General features: G+C 41.7%; 1 protein-coding gene and 1 long non-coding RNA gene across 4 annotated transcripts; one reads left to right on the forward strand and one right to left on the reverse strand.

Moving 5' to 3' along the window:
• Nucleotides 1-1,476: 1,476 nt before the first annotated feature.
• LOC310706827 (putative lysosomal acid lipase/cholesteryl ester hydrolase) lies at nt 1,477-22,101 on the reverse strand. 3 transcript variants are annotated; one of them, XM_083503162.1, is made up of 9 exons: nt 21,849-22,101; nt 20,803-20,920; nt 16,045-16,243; nt 15,431-15,492; nt 12,097-12,236; nt 9,660-9,806; nt 8,895-8,966; nt 7,005-7,076; nt 1,477-1,811 (listed from the first exon to the last, which is right to left on the reverse strand). In XM_083503162.1, the coding sequence occupies exons 1-9, from the start codon at nt 21,975-21,977 to the stop codon at nt 1,578-1,580; spliced, it is 1,173 nt and encodes a 390-aa protein (XP_083359288.1). In that variant the 5' UTR covers nt 21,978-22,101; the 3' UTR covers nt 1,477-1,577. The 3 variants fall into 3 exon arrangements, with proteins under 3 accessions (XP_083359288.1, XP_083359287.1, XP_083359289.1); XM_083503161.1 differs by having other exon boundaries at nt 15,383-15,492; nt 21,849-22,100; XM_083503163.1 differs by lacking the exons at nt 20,803-20,920; nt 21,849-22,101 and adding an exon at nt 20,288-20,734 and having other exon boundaries at nt 15,383-15,492.
• Nucleotides 13,340-14,655, forward strand: LOC310706900. Its single transcript, XR_014526236.1, has 2 exons — nt 13,340-13,876; nt 13,957-14,655. It is a non-coding gene; the product is annotated as an uncharacterized lncRNA (long non-coding RNA).
• Nucleotides 22,102-22,428: the final 327 nt, after the last annotated feature.

Here is a 22,428-nt window from a genome sequence, read left to right on the forward strand (position 1 = left end):
CTGGGGGGGTTAAAGGAGGGGCTATAGAAGAGAAGGAGGGTGGGAGTGGATGTCACTTTAGGCCCTTGCAGTGGCAATATTTACTGGACTGAATGTAGCAGCACTGCAGAAGAATTATGTGCCCCCTTTGTCTTCCTTGTTGCTTCCATGCTTCTCTTTGCATTTATGGAGAGTGGAAACTTCAGCCGTGGTCCACCGAGGACAACACTCAAATACATGGTCAAATCTTGCATTCCAACAACTAGGGACTGACATCAATGCAATTTTTTAAAAAGAAATAATTTCCAAGTAAATGGTGTTTAGTCCCAAGGTGCCAATTTTTAAGTAAGCGTGACACATCGTGTTGCTTTCAAGACGAAGGTTTATTGCTTTGGAGCACTCTGAATGAGAGCTGGTCTTCCTAACTCTGTTATGGGGAGTGGGGTAGTATCCAACTTGGTCATGTTCATTAATATCAATGAGTCTTCTCTGAGGAAAACCTAGTTGACTACTACCCAATATCTTGTTTCTAAAAAGCTTCCTAAAAGCAGATTTCATGTCACCACAGATGTTAGCAAGGTTTTAACAACCCCACTCTCCATGACAAAATTTGGGAAGATCAGATTTACTTTCATATATACATTATTATGCAAGTTTAATGACTTAAAGGCTTTTTCCTTCATCAGGACTACTGTGATGAGAATGCAACTTAAGTTGCATCTCAATACCCCCATTAAAGATGTAAGGATTTAAATCCTTCTGAGGAGGGCAAAGATTTAATTCCCTTAGGGATTACTAAACTGCACATAGACATCCTAGCAATGGTTGTTTTTTATGGAAGTGTTTTCATGGATAACAAAGGAACATATAGCAGTTCTGTTTCCCATCTTTTCTACGGGTCAGTTACATTTGGTGTGAGACACAGCTGTCATAGGCATTGTGAGTTGAAGGAGAGAGAGAGAGGTGGGGGAGAGAAGGGGAAGGTAGGGAATGCTTTCCAGGGTGAATTTTCTTAAGAAATATGGGAGTGACATATCCCAACAGAGGCTCCTCTGTCATTAGTGCTTCTCTCCCCTTTTCTCTATCCAAAGTGAAAATTAGAGATAAGAAAAACTAACTAGAAAATTCCAGCAATACAACTGCTAACTAAGGGAGGATTCCAATCTAGACAGAAACTAATCAAATTAAAGTTCACAACTCAGCAGCAGAGAGGAAGAGAGAGGGAGAGAGATTAGATCAGAAACTGCTGAGGGAGCTAAGAAAAGGCAGCACTCTATCCCAGAGCAGTTCCTCAAAGGAAAAGACTTGGATTTCACCACAAGAACTTTTTCTACCCTCAATAGTCATGCTGTGCTAGAACAAGAATCTGCTACACAGCATGACAAAGCAAGAGCAGCAAAGAATCTTAGCCGCTCCTAAAACAACAGAGGAACACCCATGGTCAGTGACAGAATTAGAAAAGGCAAGGTTACTAAGCAAATCTTTCTTATAACTGAGACTGTGATGAACCTATATGAGAAATGGAATCTTAAGAAATCTTGTAGTGCTTTTCATCAACACAGATTGACAGTAATGGGTTCTGAAGGAATATTTCACATTCACTTATAAGTCTGCATTAAATCCATTATCTCTATGTACATGCGCTGTGGGGCATCATAGCCTATGATAAAATCCAGATGTTGCCATTCAGGAATATCCTTGTGGTAAACTAAGTTTGGGATCTGAGGCAGCAAGAGGGCCACGTCCTTTGAGTCTGCAACCCAGTCGTTACCACCACTCCAGACAGCTGTTGGAAGAGTCATCCATTGTACGTTGTAGAAAGGCGGTGTTGACTAAAAGACAGAAGATAAAAAAAAGTTTAAAAACAGTCTGCAAAGTCTCCCTGCTCAAACACGCACACTTGCAAAACACAAACATATCTAAGTTGAGGGTTGTACCATTAATGCGCATGTTGAACTATTAATGTGCATAACAACTGGGCATTCATCAGAAGTTGTGCAAGAAAGTGCACATACCCCATCCATGAAGAGGAAATTGTGCAGATTGCCCGGTCAATCTACATCTCAGGGTTTTGGCTTCCAGCCTCATACTGGGCAAAAAAGTCCTGCATTGTAGGGGGTTTGACTCAATGACCCCTGTGATCCTTCCCAACACTGTTATTTGGTGATTCTATGATTTTTTGAGTACCTAAACTTTGTTCTTGTCCTTACTGTTACTAACCAACTGAGCCTAGATAGTAACATCCACCTGTTTGTTTGTTTGTTTGTTTGTTTGTTTGTTTGTTTGTTTTTAATATCAAGTGGCCAAGACCCTGGGCTGTAGGCCGCTCTGCCTGGCTGTAAATCCAGCACTGATTGTCTGGATTTACTGATTGTTCTGTAGGAATGAGATGGTTTTCACGTAACATTAAGCCCAACTATGACTGAGCATGAATGTGCATTCTGCCTAAGAGGATTGCACAGACACTTTGACCCTTCTCTGGTCTCACTACTGCTGCTTTAGCATTAAGGACAAAGCCAGGCTCATGGTTTGTCTCACTCCAAACAAACCACAAGATGGAACCAAAGTTTGTTCTCGTCTTGAGAAATACAAGCCACATCCCTGGGTTGAGCAACTTGCTAAACCAAACTACGGATTAGTGTGCAGAATTGCAACAGCAGGAGAGTCAAGGGAATTGTGAAGTGGCCAGGCTCTCCTCTCAGGAAGAGCCAGGCTCTCCTCTTCCACACCAGCATTCATGGCAAGCTTTGGTTTGGCTTAGCGTTACCTACAAACCAGCTCAGTGTCTTTGACTCATTATTCCCAACAGTCATCATTATTCCCAACAGTGATTCTTCCTACTGCTCCAGTTTTGTTAGCACTGAAGAAACATGATTGCAGTTTCAAGACAGACTCTTCTGGCAAATTTCAAGTATGGCTGTTAGAACCAGACTTATATCTTAGTTAGCTAATGTATAGAGGGATAAATTTGAAAGAAAGAATGGAAGCAATCCTCATGGGTGTGATGTATTGCTTTATAGAAAAATGATCTTCATTATATGACAGGGGAGTGAAGATAGGCACCTGGCATATGGCAAATTTGTCAACAAATTTACATCCCCATATTACATTTGAGATATATTTTTGGGATATGGAAATTAGATATTCTCAAGGGAATCTGGAGACCATTCCCTATAGTAAATGTGCATCAAATTTAAGAGATATTTTGGCATATCCTAAAGTAAATCCAAAACCTCTTTAACCCCCTAGATATTATCAAGCTGCGCCAATTCCCATGTGGGAGTTGTAATGGTGGTAAAAAGAATTCCTTGAGCAATCCTGATTTTAATCAAATTTATCACCTTAATGAAGCATATAACCACAATACTCAAGGGAGTGATTAATGAAGATAATGCCCTCACACATTAGCATGGCCACAATAAAGATTAAGATCTGGACAGGGGAATGCAAAAGTTGCATAAGTACCAAAAAACTCAATGTGTCATTGCTTAAACATTGTATAGAGGAGCAGCGTGATGCTAAATCTAAAGTATTGGTGCTTTGAGAACATACATGGTTCAGAGAAACAATTATAGACAAAATTTAAAAGGAAGGAAATACGAGGGATCTATATTCAGGCAGGTAGCCATGTTGGTCTGACACAGTCAAAATATATAAAAAAATAAAAAAATTGTCCAGTAGCACCTTAGAGACCAACTATATTTGTTCTTGGCATAGGCTTTCGTGTGCATGCACACTTCTTCAGATACACAGTGTGCATGCACAAGAAAGCTTATACCAAGAATAAACTTAGTTTGTCTCTAAGGTGCTATTGGACAATATTATATATATATATATATTGAGAGGAATCTATAGATTAAGAACAGTAGCACCTGGTGGACTTAAGGAGAACATAAAATGGGTGACTGTTATACAACGTTGAAGATGTACTTTTATTGGAAATTATGCCACATTTCTTGACATTCCAGTTATTATTATTGTCACTGTATTGACACAATGCATGGAATTTTTATGAAATGGAGCTAGGTGTTAGAATTTTTCAGCTCCGGCCCATCTGGAGCTGATACGGCTCATCTTGGATCGAGCCCAGCAGAGTATACATCCAGTGTTCGCAACGAAAGGATGAGGCAGGTATGGTGCTACATTGCTAAAAGCTTTATTCCTAAGCTATGCAGAGAGCATACAAATATACATCTTGTCTCTGTGAGAAGCAGAGAGCAACTCCAACAAAGAACGACAGAACAAAGGAAACAGGAAACCAGTGTACGTCACATCCTGTCTCCCTTTCCCGTGGGAACCCAACAGTATCTGGACTGTAGAATGAAAACATAGTTCCATGACTTGCAGCTGCTGCTCAGTGAAGAGGGAAACAGAAACCTGATTATCCATGCAATGGCTATTGTTCATAAAGTAATAGCAGATCCTCTTACGTGAGTTCATTGAAACCACCCATGACCACTGCACTGTCAAATGTTATTTTGGCAAGTTTTTCCATTTGTTGGTGTTTTTGTTTGTTTATTTGCATATGTTCCTATTTTTGAGATATGGTTCCATGTTGTATGCATTGCTTTAACAGATGGTTGCCATTTATTTTATTTTATTTTGTACAAAGCTGTATCAACTGAACATATTGGCTTTTGACTTCACATAAACAAAGGTGCTGTTTGGATCTGATTTGGTGAGCATACTGTGACAAAAGTCAGGTGCCCGTCCCTCCCACTGCCGAGTGGTGGCAAGAGCCCATGGGGTCCCAGGCACCCATACAGGGTTTGTGTCCCTTTGGGGAATAGAAGACATGACGGACACTTCTGTGGCTTTAAGAAATATTATTTGGATTTACATAAACAAATAAGTTAATATATATTTTTTTAATATAATCTTTATTAAATTTTCAAAAGGTTACAGAAATCAAGACAAAATAACAAAAAAAACCCACAAAAAGCAGCAAAAAAAAAAAGTTCCACCTTTTAGATCTCATTTTCAATAACTTCTTTTCATGACTTCCCCACGCCTCCCCTTATTGTATTCCAACTCCAGTTGTTTGTTCAAACACGTTTTTGTCCTAAATGTCCTAATCATAAATTGTTAATTTGCTTAACCATGATTTGTCAATATGATTCTATAATAAAATTTATGTCTTATCATTATTATCCTTGTCCTTAGTTTGATTTATTCAACAATTTTTAAAATGTATACCTTAATCATATATGAAAGAAAAAACAAGAAATATAAAAACAAGAAAAAAAGATACCTTTCCTAAAGTTGCCCTTAGTTCCCATCCACGGATTACCCATTCTTGTAATAATAATAAAAAAAACCATAACATTTTTACACTGCAAAATGAGAATCAGGCCGCCTTTGGACTTCTAAACCCCCACCCTTCTCTCCCCGGTTTCAGTCCCAAACCAAAGTCCAGTTAGTTCATCTTTTTAGCCTGGTGACCTTATGTCCGAGGCTCTCATATCTCTCTCAGTCCCTTTCAGCCGGCTTCTTCGAAAGTCTCTCAAACTAAACATCCAGGGTCGAAAAGGTACCTTCTCAGTGTTGACCATGCTTCTTCCGGCCATGCCTACTTGTTTAAAAATAGAGCTCCAACTCTGCTTCTTGAATTTCTATATCCCAAATGGTCCAACTTTCACCTTTGTCGAATTAAAGTTCATCTTAGCAGGTCTCCGGCTCTCTTTTATCTTCTGTGGCATTTCAGCCACCCCTTCTTTCTGCTCCTCCTATTCAGCAGGTGTCTTTTCCTCCTCTTGGATTTTTGGATTCTTTTCTTGTCCAGCTGCCTGTGTTTTGAGCATCAAGTCCCTTTCCAACTCAAAAGATGTATTTTCTGTTAACTTCGGTTTTGTGGGGCTTGTAGACAAAACATGGCCTCGCTCGTTCATCTCTCGCAGCTTTCCCACGAGAAAAATAAGCTCTTGCAAGTCAGCTCGTATTTCCCAGCCTAGTTCCATTCTTGTAATGTCCAAGAATCCCCTCTAGAGGGATTCTAGTTACTTTGTGTTCTTTTCCCTTCCGACCCACAAGTCAAATTTATTTGTATCAATCTTTCTTTACTTTCAATATTTTGTAACAATATAACCGGTTAAAATTTAAGCTTTCAGTTTTTCCCAACTTTGACAGCTAATTTGACAGCTGTCAAAAGTTTTCTGTAAATCCTCAGCAGGCTCTTTTCACGGGTTACTCCCGGGCTTGAGAAAGGTGGTACTTTATCCAAACAAATAAACTCTTGTCCTCCAGCACACTAGCTTAGTCCTTTAAAACCGTGGAATTTATATTTTTTTGTCCAATCACAACAATTCTTCTCACAACCTTAGATGACAGATCCTTGCTTTAAGCTGTTTACAATAGGGGGGAGATGGACTTCCTTTTTTTTTCACCTCCCCCACTCATAGCAAATCCAGAACCGAATTATTTATAGTCCAATTTCCAAATTACTCACGGGTTGTTGCTCTTGATTTTAAGTCCAAATTTTGGCAGGAAGAAGTCAGCACTCTCCGACAAATGGCATGCGGCTACGCTCGGCAGGGGAAGCAGAAGACTCACAGCACCATGCCACTCCCCGGCACCCGTTCCGTAGCCTTTAAAAAGGCTCCTTCACGAGTCGGGAGGGCGCTGATGGTGCCAGCCGAGTCACCATGTCCACGGGCTCCGTGCCCGTGGTTTTTTAGGGTCCCCGTGACGCCGGCACGGCAAGACCCAGCCCCCTGTCAAGCCGATTCCCTCCGGAGCTCGGAGGGAATCCGCCATTAGTCGATCGCGCTAACCCGGAAGTCCCAAATAAGTTAATATATTTATGGGCACAACAACCGTTTAATTTTGTGTATGTAGAACCTGGTGATAAACTTCATTTAAATCTGTTACCCTTGACTTTTTAATTTTACCTTGGAACTTCATATTATCCACCATGTGTTTTATGGGCAGCAGCCTTTGCCACGAGTACCTGTGGCCAAGCCTTACCAGTATCTACCCTCATATAAACACCTACAGAGAGAAATACTCAATTTGTGAGAAATTCTTACCTGGTTGTGGTGAAGCATGTTTGCTTCCTTGCTTCCCCAGTCAAAGCCTTTGAACTTCCCAGCCTTTGCAATCTGAAAAAGAGGTGTGCCATACTTTGAAAAACCAAATGGGCAAAGCAGGTGATATAGAAGTGTGCTATATGAATAGACCATGGCACCGGCATAAACCGGGATGTTGACTGTGTCAAAAACCATGCAACGATTAAGGCTATGCAATAATGTCTAACTTCATCTTTAGTGAGAACAAAAGTTAATGTAAACATACAAAAAAAGGTACACAAAGCTATTTGAAAGCAGTAGACCTGTTTTTTACTGCTGCTCAAACTTCTACGCCTCCTCAGTTTATCTGATATCTCAAGAATGTTTGACACGTGTCCTACTAGAAATGAAGTGTTACTAAAGTGAATCAGGAAGAGGTTTGCATTGGAATCTGGAAGGAGCACCTTGCAAGGAGCTTTGACATTCTTGACATCCATTAGGATGCTTTGACATCCATTAGGTAATTGACAGATTGGAGGCCCCACCCTGATGTTAAACGTTGCATGTGCAACTGATCCTGATAAGAATCGGGCCTGTGGAGCAAAAAAAGGTTCCCCAGAATTGATCCAAAATAGAGAGCAGGTACAAGGGAAGCAGTGGCTGGGAAGAAACAACTCGATTGTGGGATATATGAGCCTCAAATAACCAGCATGTTTAACCCTAGTTAATTCATGAAGGGTTTAAGACAGTCCAGCCAGGCTTAACTAGGTCATTCCCCCTCACTTTGGAAGGAAGGGCTACCAAAGCCATTATTCATTCTCTTTTCCACCCTGTGAATCCAATCAGAAAGGACATCTTAGCTAGATGCTCCAAGCTTCTATCGTGTGGCTTTAGCAAGCCAACTTTGTGTTTCTATACAAATAATTAAGATGACACTAAGTTAAAGTGCCTGTCTTTTCGTGCACATGGGAAAGCACATGACTCTGTAAATAAACCATTTATAACTTACCAAACATATGCTCTTTTTCTATGCTAAGGGAAAGAAGGGGAGTTTTGGAAGAAACTTAAAGGGAGATATTTAAAAGTTCTAACAGCCTATATTTCCATGTTTTGTGATTTTAAACACCATAGTGTATTTGCCCCAAACCTGGATAAAAACATGGAGGGAATTCTCCTTTTATTCTTTTAAACCATTTACAAACAAGCATTAATATCCAACAGAAATGACTCTCATGAACAAGTCAGGTTCCAATGCGCTTCTACAATGCCTCTTCTACCACAGATAGGAAAAAAACAAACCCATGTTATTTAGTGCTACAAGTCTGTGACTTGTACCTCTTTGTCAGATTGTTCTGTTCTACTGCATTCAAGATCATGTGCTCCCAAATCATAGCACTGCCTTGCCTGCCAAACGATATGAAGACACAACCTTTGCTAGCCTGGAGCCATGCTGATGCTTTGGACTACAACTCCCATCAGCACAAGGCAGCGTGGCCTGGATGATGGGAGTTGTAGTCCAATCAGGTGGGCAAAGGTTCCAGTAGCACTGAGACACAATTCAGTAAAATATCACAGAAATGTAGTATTTTGTCCATCTACATGCAGAGGGACTATTTTGACAATAAAAACAAATCCATTGGGGATATTATTGTATCCTTAGCTTTTGAAATACTCCTGTTTGGAAAAAATTAAACACAATAAAACTCTCTCAGCTTTAAATCCTTTTTCATAAAAACAAAACATATTTCTGGAGTATGTAAAAAGAGAGGCTGAGTTATAAATATTTTTTTTCTTTTCATCGTATTTATTCATTTCATTCTTAAAAGTCTTTGTAAAAGCCTGTCCTGATAACCCATTCTTCAATCAATACAGAAAACTGTTTTTAAACAGAAGAGAGGGTTTTTGTGCCACCTGACTCCAGTGAAGCATGTTCTGGATAGATGTCCCAGCTGGGAAGTGTGATAAATAAACATCGATTCGACTCTGTAAGAAAGCGCAAAGTGATTAGCTGAATTTATCACAAATTGCAACAGCCACTTCCCTTCCATTTAGTTTGTTTGAACAAAAGCAGTGCACCAGAGCTCAACATCGGGATATCACACAGGAATCCATGTTTACATAGTAACTCCACTCCACTTAACACTTTCCATGGGGCAAGCACAGCACACCGTCCGGGGGGGGGGGGGGGGACAATACTTGCCTTGTCTCAGGCACTGGCAACCCATGCTATGTTACTGCTCCTAGTGCAGGAGACACCATGGCATCCACACAGGCTTTTACTAGTGCCCCAGAATCTGAGCAGTGGTGGAGAGGAGTCTCTCTGGCCACTCCACTTAACTCTTTCCATGGGGCAAGCACAGCACACAGTCCAGGGGCTAGGGTGTACAATACTTGCCTTGTCTCAGGCACTGGCAACCCATGCTATGTCACTGCTCCTTGTGCAGTGGCACCCACACAGGCTTTTACTAGTATCCCAGACTCTGAGCTCTCCTTTAAAAAATAAATCTCTATCCATCATAGACACAAAATGATGAGGCAAAATGTGCAGTTATCTTCTGTGTTTTGTCTAAGTGTAATTAAGTTATGGATGGCACAAATAGCAATCACTTCAGAAAAGCCTCCATACACCTACCTTTTTTTAAGAGCACACTCCTATTAAGTAATCAGAAATCTTACCATATTGAAGTTTAGCACATTAAAGCCATTAAACAGGAATAAAACAGTGCCACAAAGATAATCCATTGGGAAACGGTTACACAAGGAAGTAGCACACCATTTCATTGTTCTGTCTTGAGCTAAAAACTGCTTAGTTCCAAACATTTTCTGCCAAAACAAAAACATTAGTACATACACCATTTTGTTAGTCAATTCTTTTTTCCTATGGATACTTCTAACGAGTAGCAACAAAATATTACCAAAAAAAAAAAAAAACTGTTATGAGAATCTTCTGCTCTGACATTTAGGATAGAATACCCATTCAAATCCCACAAGCACTGTCAGACACCCTCCAAGTGTCCCTATTTTCCAGAGGCTATCCCAGATTTACAGAAGCCATCCTGGTTTCTGATTTGATCTGAGAAAGTTCCACTGTTCCTTAGGATGTCCCTATTTTCAGCAGAGAAATGATGAAGGGTATGGAGTTTTGCAGCCCCCCCCCCCCCCAGACAAGGAGATAAGTCACTAGACAACCTTCAGAAGAAATCTGAAGGCAGCCCTGTATAGGGAAGTTTTTAAATGTTTAATGTTTTGTTATGTTTTCATATATGTTGGAAGCCACCCTGAGTGGCTGAGGCAACCGAGTGAGATGGGTGGGGTATAAATAAAACAAAACAAAATAAAAAGATGTCCCTATTTTTTATAGGAGAAATGTTGGAGGTTATGATCCTCTGCAATATTTAAGACACAGACATTGTAATTAGAGCCATCTAAGAGACGTGATGCAGTTCAGGTGCATCTTGCCATGTACACAATGTGCAGCTGGAGTCCTTCTAAAGTGGTTCAGGAACAAGCTAGATGGTAATGGTTCCCACAGCAGGAACACTAGTTCAGTAGGAGCCCAAATATGCAAAAGACATGAGTTATGCAAACATTTTGCCAAATGTCCAGTAGCTAAATAGATGTGCTTGAAATCATTTAATTCTCCAGTCATTTCAGGAAAAGTGCATTACTGCTCTATTGTATGCCTAGTGACTTAATTTAGTGTCATGTCTCCTGACTTCATCCCCAGGCTGAGAAGATGAGAAGTAGCTATTCCTCAAATCTGAAAAGGACAGAAGTGTAGCATAGCAGCCAAGCGTGACTATAACATGGCGGGAAAACTGACTATGCTCCAATGTTGTTTTATGGATTTATAGAGCTAAAAGCAGCAGGGTGGAAGACATAGACAACACAGGAGACCCAAGTAAACAGCCTCCAACATGATCAGCGAGTGTCTCTGAGCCCTAAAAATGGGCGCATGTGCCTGTAAATATGATCAGCATGGCTCTCTTCCCCTACAGCTATTCATTGTTAATAAGGAATTAAGTCCGCAACTTTAAAGAAAGAAAGAAAGAAAGAAAGGTGGAAACGGGGCAGGGTTGCAGGGGAAAGGGCTTTGGCAATCCCACCTGCCATTGAACCCAAAAGGTTTTGACTCTACTTGGTTTTGACGTTATGCAAGATCCCTGGAGCACAGGCTTACTGTACTGTAAATAAAGCAATACTGTTATAAATACATTCCTATGTACCTGTTCAGAATTATTGCTTTAACGACAACTAAGTTACCCACAGGTGTGATCTGCCACCATACCGAAAAGTTTCTCATGACAATTTTATTAAGAACCGTAGAGAATTGCACCAAATTCTTTAATATGGGCACTGGATGCAAACAGTATCCATGAGTATAGGGCACCAACACCTTTCTTTTTCTGTCCACAGCAGAAACTGGAACCCATGACACATACAGCAAGGGAGAAAAGCCAGCCCCTCATTCTTTTTACCCCCAAAAAGTCCTGGCACAGAACAGCCAAAGCGACACTGTGCTATCAAGTTGCAGCATTGGCTAGCTTGAGCTCTTTAGTGGTCTAAGAGCATTATAAATGGCCTCGGGTCAAATGGAAAGGGCATCCCCAAGTACTGTATTTCTCTGTATATAAGATGACCTGTTTTGACCCAAAAATGAGGTTCAAAATTTAGGGTCGTCTTATACACGGGTACTGCTGAGAAGGGATGGGCGAATGGTTTTTTGGCCCAAGCCCGAGACTGTAAGCGGCGATTTCAGCAACACGAGGGGAAACCACCTATCAGCTGCCCGATCGCTGCCAGAGGCTGCCAATCACACTCCTGCTTGCTGTGACAAGGGCAGCTGTCTACTGGCTGCAACAGTGGAATCGGAAGGGCTAGTGGCGGCAATTGGGCAGTGGTTGTGTGCTGCGTTCCGGTGGGTGAGCGATTTTCAGCATTCCCCCCAAATAATCCTCCCCCAAATCCCCTATTTTCTAAATTTGGAGGCCCCCAAAATAGGGGGCGTCTTATACGTGTGGGCGTCCTATAGACAGAAAAGGATGGTACTTAGCTACATCCAGCAATATTTGCATTCTGTTGTTTGAACAAATATTTTGTCCGAAATACGTACTTTGAGCTTAGGTTCAGGAACCATTGCAAGTTTGGTCAACGCCGTGTTGGTCAAATACTTTACAGTGGCTACTGGGGCCAATGCGAAGAATATTTTGATCTTCTTGGCTAGGTGTGGCATGGTTGAAAATGCAATGAATGCTGGGGGGGGGGAGGAGAGAAATGAATAGAGTTAGCAATGTAGTCTTGAAAAAACCCAGTAACCAAATCTTAAACCCGGTTTTCACATAATGCAAAAGCAATCAAGTACACGGAATTGTATGCCCTGCTTTTTAAAAAAAAATCAAAGTGACTTACAAGATTAGTGAAATAAAACAATGACAGCAATAATAGTAGCTAAAACTGAGGATAAGCAAATCTGAAGTTGAGTTCTCCATGTTTCTGCTATTAACTTTTTGTATCTGTAATTTTATGTAGAACTTGTTTGGTTTGAAATAAAAAAATTCCTTCCAGTAGCACCTTAAAGACCAACTAAGTTAGTTCTTGGTATGAGCTTTCGTGTGCACTAACTTAGTTGGTCTTTAAGGTGCTACTGGAAGGAATTTTTTTTATTTTTGACTATGGCAGACCAACACGGCTACCTATCTGTAACTGTTGTTTGGTTTGGTTATGTAGTTTTTAATGTGTTTTATTTATTTTTATGACTACTTTGCTATATTTTTAATTATGTGAATCTTTTCATATTGTAAGCCGCCATGAGCATTGTTTTAACTGTGGAAAGGAGACGTACAAATAAAATGATGGTGATGATTCCCCACCCATTTTTTAAGTGCTTATGAAAATCATTTTAGAGCAATTTTCTTGAAGCTTGCATGATTTGTCTGCAATCTTATCCAGTACTCACAGTTTTGCAAAGCACTTTTTCCAAATATAATGCTTTTTTGTATATATTTCCACTCATGCATTTTTACCCTATATGACTTTTGTGCACATTTCTTGGATGCAGAACTTCTTTTCAAAGTCTAGAGAAGGGTGTATTTGGAAGGATGGTTGTGTTTCAGCTCACATATCGTTTTGCAAAGTGTTAATGAAGTGGAATAGGCGCATGAAATCACAGTGAAAAACTGACAGAATAGAAAGGCCAGAAGTTTAAAAGAGAAGCGGCAAACCAGAACTCTCTAGGATTAGGGTTGCCAGGGCTCTAGGGCTGACCTAGTCTCCAGGTTTGCCCGGTCCCCTCCAGGAGGATTGCAAGCTTCAGCTCAGCAAGAGCTGGCTGTAAATAGTAACATTGACTCTCTTCCCTCCTTCATTCCTACCCTCTCCTCATTAACCTCCATCTCCAGGGCTTTGTGGTGGGAAGGAGTGCAGAGGAAGAAAAGGAACTGGGCTGGGCTCAAGAGGAGAAGAACCGTAAGAGTGTGCATATGTGGTTGACATAAGGTGTATTGCTGCAGAGCACATGAAGAGTAACAGCCATAGCTGAGACTTCCTGCGCCCCCCCTTAAAAAGAAACCCCAGAGCAATTCTTGGATGGCTCTCAAATAAGTCAGAGGAGGCAAAGACAAAAATTGACAGAAGTGGAGACTGGAGAGTCTAGACCAGGAATTGTCAACCTGGTCCCTAGTGGGTCACTAGGTCACTAGTGGGTGTTTCATGATTCCAGGTGGGTGGTAGGGGGTTCTACGGCACAAGCTGAATTCTTCTTCCATCGAACACTGGTGGGTGGCAAGGAAATTTTACCATCAAGAAAGATGCATTAGTGGGTGGTAGATAAAAAAGATGTACAATAAAGACAAAAATTGACAGAAGTGGAGACTGCAGAGTCTAGACTAAAGGAGGTGATTATTATTTAGTTTAGTTTAGTTTAGTTTAGTTTAGTTTAGTTTAGTTTAGTTTAGTTTAGTTTAGTTTAGTTTAGTTTAGTTTAGTTTAGTTTAGTTTAGTTTAGTTTGAAGCAAAGAGAAAACCAAGAAATCCTTTTCAAAACAGAAATCAATGACATGATGGAAGAGGGAGCAGAGTGTTTAAGGAAATGGAGGATTTTACCAAACTAAAATCTGGATTGAAGGCAGAATTACAGTTGCAATTGAAATTATTCAACCCCCATTGCAAATTGGGTTCATTATCAAAATTTAGAGACTTTCAGCTATTTGCAATGAGGAAATTAAAACAAAACGCAATTGAATTGTGGGCCCAGCCACAGAGCTGAAAATGCACCAGTCTCACTATTGTTCAACCCCTTCATAGCAAGCATCTTTAGTACTTCGTGGAGCAAGAGTAGCTGTTCATGACATCACTGGGGTCCACCTATGGGATCATCTTGACCTAGCAACCAGAGGAAGGGGGGTGAGGTAGGCACGGGCCGCCCCGGGTGTCACCACTGAGGGGAGTGACAAAATGCCAGGCTGCACTCACTGCGCGGCCTGCAGTGTGCCCAAGCCACGCGTCTCTCCTGGGAGAAGTGTGGTGTCTTGAGCATGCACAGGCTCCGTGCTGCCCAAACGGTCCACCCGCTGCCTCCCCCCCCCCCAGCTGTAGGGTGACTGAGTGGGAGGAGGCAGGCAGACTCCACCGCTGGTAGCAACCCTACTAGAAATGGTGTATTATAATCCACACATCACAACAGAAAAGGCCCTGCCTTGTTTCTGACCTACTTAAAACTTTATAATGCTGTATATATTTCATCAGTGGTGTAATAATTGTAAATTCACTTGCTTAATACATACTGTAGCTAGTAACAACATTAGTAATAATTTCATTATTTATACCCTGCCCATCTAGCTGGGTTTCTCAAGCCACTCTAGGCTGTACTAAGAACCAATAAAACATGAAGTGACAGTCAGAGGTGAGGTGAATTTCAAACCGGTTTGGTTATAGAACTATGATTTATTAGATCAAGAAGGAGTGTTCAGCCAACAAGTTCTCTTCTCCTCTTGTCTCAGGGGCCTTGAGATATTTCATCTCGGGGTTATTAAACTATAGCTTGCTGTTACATCCAGACTGGGAAACTGTTCCCTAAACTCTGACTGCAAACTAGGCTTGATACTGGTTTGCAATCCAGGATTTTAACAGTTTCTCAGTCCATACAAACCACTTTTTATAAGCCCCTTAACCAATTTGAATCATCACCTATATGGGGAATATCACAAAGGAGGAAAATGCAGGAAACCGAAATGCAGGGATTCTTATTCAAGATGCTTCTCCATGGGTGTCCATAGGTTCCATGGAACATCACTGTACCATGAGCAAGATGTCTCTTGAGTTTAATATACAACAGCAACTGCACATAAAAGTATACAGCTAATAGAATTGCCAGCATGTGTTTAAGAAACTTGCTAACCTACCCATTGTGCTGCCCTGGGAATGACCAACATAAAATAGTTTTTCCTGACCAGTTTTGTTCAAGACAAAGTTTATTGAAGCTGGAAGGTCGTATTTAGCCATTTCATCAAAACTACAAAGAAAAATGAACATGTTTAACAGACATGTATATGCAGTGGGATCTACATTGTGAAAGCCTAAAATGCCCTGTTCTCTGTTCAGTGCAATACAAGAACAAAAAGATTTTTAAAATATCAGTTTCAGGAAGAACAGTATTTATGCTGTGGGCAGGAGAGGACTCTGCTTTCCCTCCAACCCATGTCTGTCTGAGGAGCTTCAAATTCCAGCAGAGATTCAGAAGGACCAATATTGAGTCTCTCCAGATCAAGTCTAATTGCACCTGAAGTTAAGCTGATCTGCTATCATCTATTCCATGGAGTTCACCAAGGCCACATTTCACCAAGGCCATATTTTCCCCAGGAACAAACAAATTGTTTGTTTGTTTAAAGGGACAACTACCAATTCTACTTACTTGGAAATGTACTTCTATACCTCCATATCATATATTATAAGAGGAGGTGGAAAAACATGGCTCCACTAGGAAGAGCTTGACTAATTAAAATTTTCCCCAAAGGGTGAACTAGGAACCAGAAACAATAAATTAGGTTTAAAAAGCTCACTCTACCTGAATAGCCAGAATTCTTGATGCTTCTCAGTATAGTTGATGTGTTTGTTGGACCAGGTGTTACCTCTGGTATCTCCGAGCCAAACATCATAACCAGCATCAGCCAATATAAAGCCCAGGCTGTTGTAGTCCATATTAAGCACCCAGTTACTGCTAGAACCAAGCAAGCCATGCTGCAAGAACACTGCGGGCCTGGGACCTAAAAGTGAATAGTTATAAGCATAGCTACAATAAGTCATTTCAGTGTCTCCATCCAATAAGATGCAGAAGGGAAGGGCAAGGCACAGGCAGCTTGACCCAGAACAGCCTCACGTGGCCAAGCTCTCCTCACATTGCACCTCTTCTCTCTTTCCCAATAATCACCAGTGATGGTGGTGTTAAGAAGCCAGGAGAACAATGATGCCCTGCTTGTTCTGCCTCACTGACCACTAGTGTGTATCACCTACTATAAACGTGGGATGCAGAGCAGCCCAGCAATTTCACATGTCTGGAATTTCAGTCTAGAATGAGTATCTTCTAAATGCAATATGGAAAGCAAGTAGAGGTATTTTTAAGAATCAACATAAATCATCAGTTCAGTATTTGTCACAATTCAAAGTGTTGGTGCTGACCTTTAAAGCCCTAAACGGCCTCGGTCCAGTATACCTGAAGGAGCGTCTCCACCCCCATCATTCTGCCCAGACGCTGAGGTCCAGTGTCGAGGGCCTTCTGGCGGTTCCCTCATTGCGAGAAGCAAAGCTACAGGGAACCAGGCAGAGGGCCTTCTCGGTAGTGGCGCCCGCCCTGTGGAACGCCCTTCCAGCAGATGTCAAAGCGATAAACAACTACCTGACATTCAGGAGACATCTTAAGGCAGCCCTGTTCAGGGAAGTTTTTAACGTGTGATATTTTATTGTATTTTTGGTTTTTATGGAAGCCGCCCAGAGTGGCTGGGGAGGCCCAGCCAGATGGGCGGGGTATAAATAATAAATTATTATTATTATTATTATTTGATTTAAAAGTACTGTATGAGGAATCAGAACACTAGCTTTAATATTGTGAATGATTGCTTTCATCTATCTGGTATCGTATGAATAGCTCAACTATGTAGACCAATCGTAGGTAGCAGTGCTTGTTAAAGTATTGATTAGAGTGTTGATTAAGCTGAAATAATTTACTGCTTGATCTTTGAACCTGATAATGAAGATTAAAGTAGGCAGCCGTGTTGGACTGACGCAATTGAAATATAAATAAAATAAATAAAAAATTGTCCAGTAGCACCTTATAGACCACTATGTTTGTTCTGGTATAAGCTTTCATGTGCATGTATCTGAAGAAGTGTGCATGCACACAAAAGCGTATACGAGAACAAACTTACTTGGTCTATAAGGTGCTACTGGACAATTTATTTATTTATTGACTTATAATGGAGCTTGGCACTGGAAGCAGGAGGCTCAGTGCATCTGCCCTTCCTTCATTGCACCACCTTTGCTGCTCAGTTTTCAGATCATCCTTTAATCAAGCTTAACAAAGGCAACGCCTTCAAGCTCTCCTACCACATTTTCATTGGGCTGAACTTCTCGCCCAAGTAAAAGCTGCAAAGAACACACATAATTACATTGGGAAATTGAGCTGGCAGTGTCTACATTTACCCTGTTAGCTCTCGCCTTTAAAAAAATTTCAATAAATCTGGCAGTGACTCACTCTAGATGGCTGAAGTACATATAGAATCATAGATTTCTAGAGTTGAAGCAACCCCAAGAATCAACTAGTCCAACCCCCTGCAACGTATGCATCCATGACAGATGCCCATCCGACCTCTGCTTAACAATCTCCTAGGAAGGATAGTCTACCACATCTCATGGGACTCTGTTCCCCTGTTCAACAGCTCTTATGGTCAGAAAGTTCTTCCTGATGTTTAGTCAAAATCTGATTTCTTATAATTTGAATCCCTTGGCTTGCTCCATCATCCATGGGACAGCCCTTTAGATATGTGAAGACGACTATCATATATCCTCTCAGTTTCCTCGTTACTAAGCTAAGCCAACCCAATTCCCTCAACTGTTCCTCGTAAGGCTTGTTTTCCAGACCCTTTATCATCTTTGCCATCCTCCTCTGCACACACAGAATAATAGAGGCTAACCCTCATCTAGTCCAACCCTCTGCAATGCAAGAATCTCAAGTAAGGCATCCACGATAGATGGCCATCCAATCCTTACTTCAAAATCTCCAAGGAAGGTCCACCACCTTCCAAAGGAGTCCATTCCACTGTCAAACAGCTCCTACCATCAGAAAGTTCTTCCTGATGTTTAGATGGAATCTCCTTTCTTGTAACTTGAAGCCATTGGTTCAGGTCCTACACTCCAAAGCATTTGTCAATATCTTTCTTAAATTGTGGTGCCCAGAACTGGACACGGTATTTCAGGTGTACTCTGACCAAGGCATAATAGAGCTGCACTATTACTTCCTTTGACCTGGTCACTGTACTTCTGTTGATGCAGCTTAGAATAGCATTAGCTTTTTTTGCTATTTCATCACACTGTTGACTCATGTTCAGCATGTGGTATGCTATGTCCCCTAAATCATTTTCATACGTACCACTGGTAAGCTAGGTTTTCCCAATTTTATATTTGTGCAGGACATGACATTTAAGGTGCTGGTTTTAACCTTTAAAGCCCTATACAGCCTAGGACCCTCATACCTACGGGACCGCCTCTCCTGGTATGCCCCACAAAGAAACTTATGGTCTTCAAATAAAAACATCTTGAAGGTCCCTGGCCACAGAGAGGTTAGGCTGGCCTCAACTAGCGCCAGGGCTTTTTCAGCTGTGGCTCCGATCTGGTGGAACACTCTGTCACAAGAGACTAGGGCCCTGCGGGACTTGACATCTTTCCGCAGGGCCTGCAAGACAGAGCTGTTCCACCAGGCCTTTGGCCAGGGCACAGCCTGACTCCCTCCTTCGGCAATCTTCGCGGAGCTCTGGCCCAATGGTTGCCATTGCCATTGGTTTGATTTGAATTGATTTTATAATGAATGATTTTAGAGTGTTGTGTTGTGTTGTACTGTTGTACTGTTTTATTGTTGTTAGCTGCCCTGAGCCCGGCTTCGGCTCAGGAGGGCGGGATATAAATAAAATGTATTATTTATTATTATTTGCCCATACTGAAATTCATTTCGTTAGGCATGTTAGGATATTTCCGTTCCACCTTAAAAAGGGAGCAGGCTTTGTGAGTCACAGAGTCTGCGTATTTCCTGTTGACAGGAAGTTTATGTTTTCTATTGCTTTCATTTCTCTCTCTCGGTGCCTGAAACACTGAAGCAGGCAGTCATGTTTTTCTCTGTTCTGACTAACGCAGAATAAACTTATAAACAATGCTCTCCTGCGTGCATCTTTCACTGTGCATTATCTGCTGATAAGAGCGTGCATCAGCCCTGGAATGTGGCAAACTATTTCTGGAGCTTCTGTCGCTAATTGCTGATACCGCGTGTCTACGGGAGATCGATGGACGTCCGGAGGCGACGTGGGGCCATGATGGACTTTGTCTCCCTGGCAGTATCCCAACAAGGCATCCACAATAGATGGCCACCCAATCCTTACTTAAAGTTTTGGTCAGTTATCCAATCTGTTAATAGCAACTCAAATCCCAGTTCTGTCTTTAGTGGCATTGGATACCCCTCCCAGTTCAGTATCTTCAAATTTGAGGAACATCCCATCAGTACCTTCATCCAAGTCATTTATAAAGATGTTGAATAACAATAGACCTGGACAGCACTGTACAGCACCCTACTTATCACTTTTTTCCAGGATAATAAAGAACCATTTCTCAGGAGTGTATGCAGGATCCAGACCCTGTGACTGGTAGGGCCTCGCAGGACTGGGGCCTTCCTGAGTTTGGCCTGGAAGGGCAAGGCATGGCCTCACAGGTGAGCCTTGACAGAAGACTCATAGCACCTGGTGGCAAGGGCCGGGAGCAGCATTTCCCTCTGTCTCTTTGCCACAGCAACACGCTACCCACCTAGCTGTGCTTTGGCTTCCTGACTCCTGGTTTCCTGATTCGTGGACTCTTGACTTCCTGACCCCTGGACTGCTGACCTGGACTGCTGATTCCTGTGTCCTGTCTTCTACCCCAGTCCCGACATACCAAGCCGGGACTCCAACTGCCTGTAACTTGGACCGTGACACTGTTAGTTAGCACTCTTTGGGTTTGGTCAGTCAACCAGCTACAAAATCACCCAACAGTTACCTTATCCAGTACAGTCATACCTTGGAAGTCGAGCGGAATTTGTTCTGGAAGTCCGTTCGACTTCCAAAACATTCGGAAACCAAAGTGTGGCTTCTGATTGGCTGCAGGAAGCTCCTGCAGCCAATCAGAATCTGTGGAAGCCCTGTCAGATATTTGGCTTCCAAAAATAGTTCGTAAACCAAAACAGTCACTTCTGGGTTTACTGCGTTCAGAAGCCAAAACCTTCGAAAGCTAGACTGTTCAAAAACCAAGGTACAACTGTATTCATTTTACCAGCTTCTCTGCAAGAATATCAAGGGGGACTTTGTCAAAAACCTTAAACAATGCCCATAGCATTCCTTTGTTCCACCAGACTTGTACCTCCATCAAAAACTCCATCAGAAAAAGAAATTAGATTCAACTGGTATAAGGTTTTCTTGCAATAAGTAAAAAGTTTCCAAAGCAAGAAATTATTGTTTTTCTAACAAAAAATAAATAAAAAGTCCTCACAGTATTTGCATGTAAACATAATATATACCTCAAAAAACACACTCACCCGATTTCCGGTTATTTCGTTTCCCATGAGGAATTCTGTTAATACTCAGGATATACCCATCATCTGTCACCACTTCATATGTCTCACTGGGATATCCTCTGAAAGAAATAATTTCACCCTTGGTGGCAGGGGAGAAAAGAAAGGTTTGGTTGGTGTAAGGCTTGGGTCTCTCCCACACACATGAGATGAAGTTGATTAATTAAGATTTATTGGTTCAACAAAAAGCCCTGGTTGGAACTCCACTAATTTCAGTCTTTCTCCGATGCCACTGTTGTCGGGACTGAGCTCCGCCCCCTTTTCCCCCAACAGGGAAACCCCCACCTCCACTTCCTGTAATTTCATGCTTCTCGGCTAAACTTATGAGTCTACGCGATCAGGGTGAGTGCATTCTCTCTATTTCTGTGTCTGTGTCACTATCAGAGCCTTGCAGATGAATTCCTGCTCTCTGTGTCTCTTCGTCTCTGTGTCTACAAAGGTCAAATTCCTGTGGCTAACTGCTTCTCTCCCCCCCCCCTTCCTCTATGCCTTCTCTTTCGCTGCTTGTCAGAAAGTCCAGTTCTCTGACAGTTGGGACTGTAAAACTCCTGGACACAGAAGACTACATCTTTAATAGTAATGTATCCCAAACTCCACTCAATCCTCTTGGACAACTTGAAAATTGCTGAAGATCTTTGTGGACCACTTAAGGATTTTTCTTCATGCTGTTGAGCAATAATAATGCATAGGGCAAGATGCTAAACTTGCTACTGCTGATACCTAAATGAAGTTCACAGAGCACTGGGGTCCCATGAAGCAAATGTTGGGAGCTACTTTGGGAATGCTTAAAAAAAAAAAAAAAACCTGCAAGCTGCCCTGAGCAATGACGCATTGAGAGGGCAGGGTACATACTTCAAAATCATCATCATCGTCATTTTCTTGCGCCTGCTATCCCAGCATTCCATGAAAAACAAACTTTAGGTATGTGGAATATAGCACAATTAAGCAGCACTAATAACCATAAATGCCTTGAGTTAAACAAATAAAAGAATATAAGATGGATGGCTTACAACATCCATAGTAGCTTCTGGGTGTACAGTTCTTCTTTTCATAAACATTCCTGAAGTAACAAGGGCTTGGACCAATCCTGCCCCCATTATGAAGAGCCACATCCTTGACGGGCATGGAAGCAAATCCATCTTTCAGGGTGAAGTACAAGACTGGGCTCCACAAAGCTGGATTAAAGAATATGAGCTTTAACCTATATCATATACTGGAGAATGAATTGGCATATAGTGTGGCTTAAATAGCTTGCCACTCTTCACCAAGTACAACACGTTCCTGGAAGGAACAGAAACATCCTCTCTAATTGATATCATTGGTTCAGTCTTGCCCAACTCCCGATATCATCTTACGCAAACTTCTCAGAAGGTATTTCCTCTGACTTCCGTGTGACACCTTTCAAGGCAAGTGGGCATGGGACTGCAGTCTCAGTTCAATAAAAGATTAATCAACATGTAACAGATCATTTAGTGCAGCAGTTCAGAGTACAATGATCAATTTGCAGGTAAATTAAACTGCTACTGGTGCAGGGAGGACAAGTGCCAGAGCACAAGGAATCACCGTTTACCTTCTCGTCTCAGTGGTACC

This window comes from Podarcis liolepis (genome assembly GCF_965112155.1).
Source record: "Podarcis liolepis genome assembly, chromosome: 5".
Taxonomy (NCBI): Eukaryota; Metazoa; Chordata; class Lepidosauria; order Squamata; family Lacertidae; genus Podarcis; species Podarcis liolepis.

What these genes read in the sequence shown, in the direction of transcription:
- LOC310706827 (XM_083503161.1), bottom strand. Translation starts at nt 21,977, where the DNA reads ATGGATTTGCTTCCATGCCCGTCAAGGATGTGGCTCTTCATAATGGGG. An exon ending in CAGAAGCTACTATGGATGTT is followed by an intron (nt 20,921 to 21,848) that starts GTAAGCCATCCA and finishes CCTGCCACCAAG; the next exon opens with GGTGAAATTATTTCTTTCAG. An exon ending in ACGAAATAACCGGAAATCGG is followed by an intron (nt 16,244 to 20,802) that starts GTGAGTGTGTTT and finishes ATTCACTTTTAG; the next exon opens with GTCCCAGGCCCGCAGTGTTC.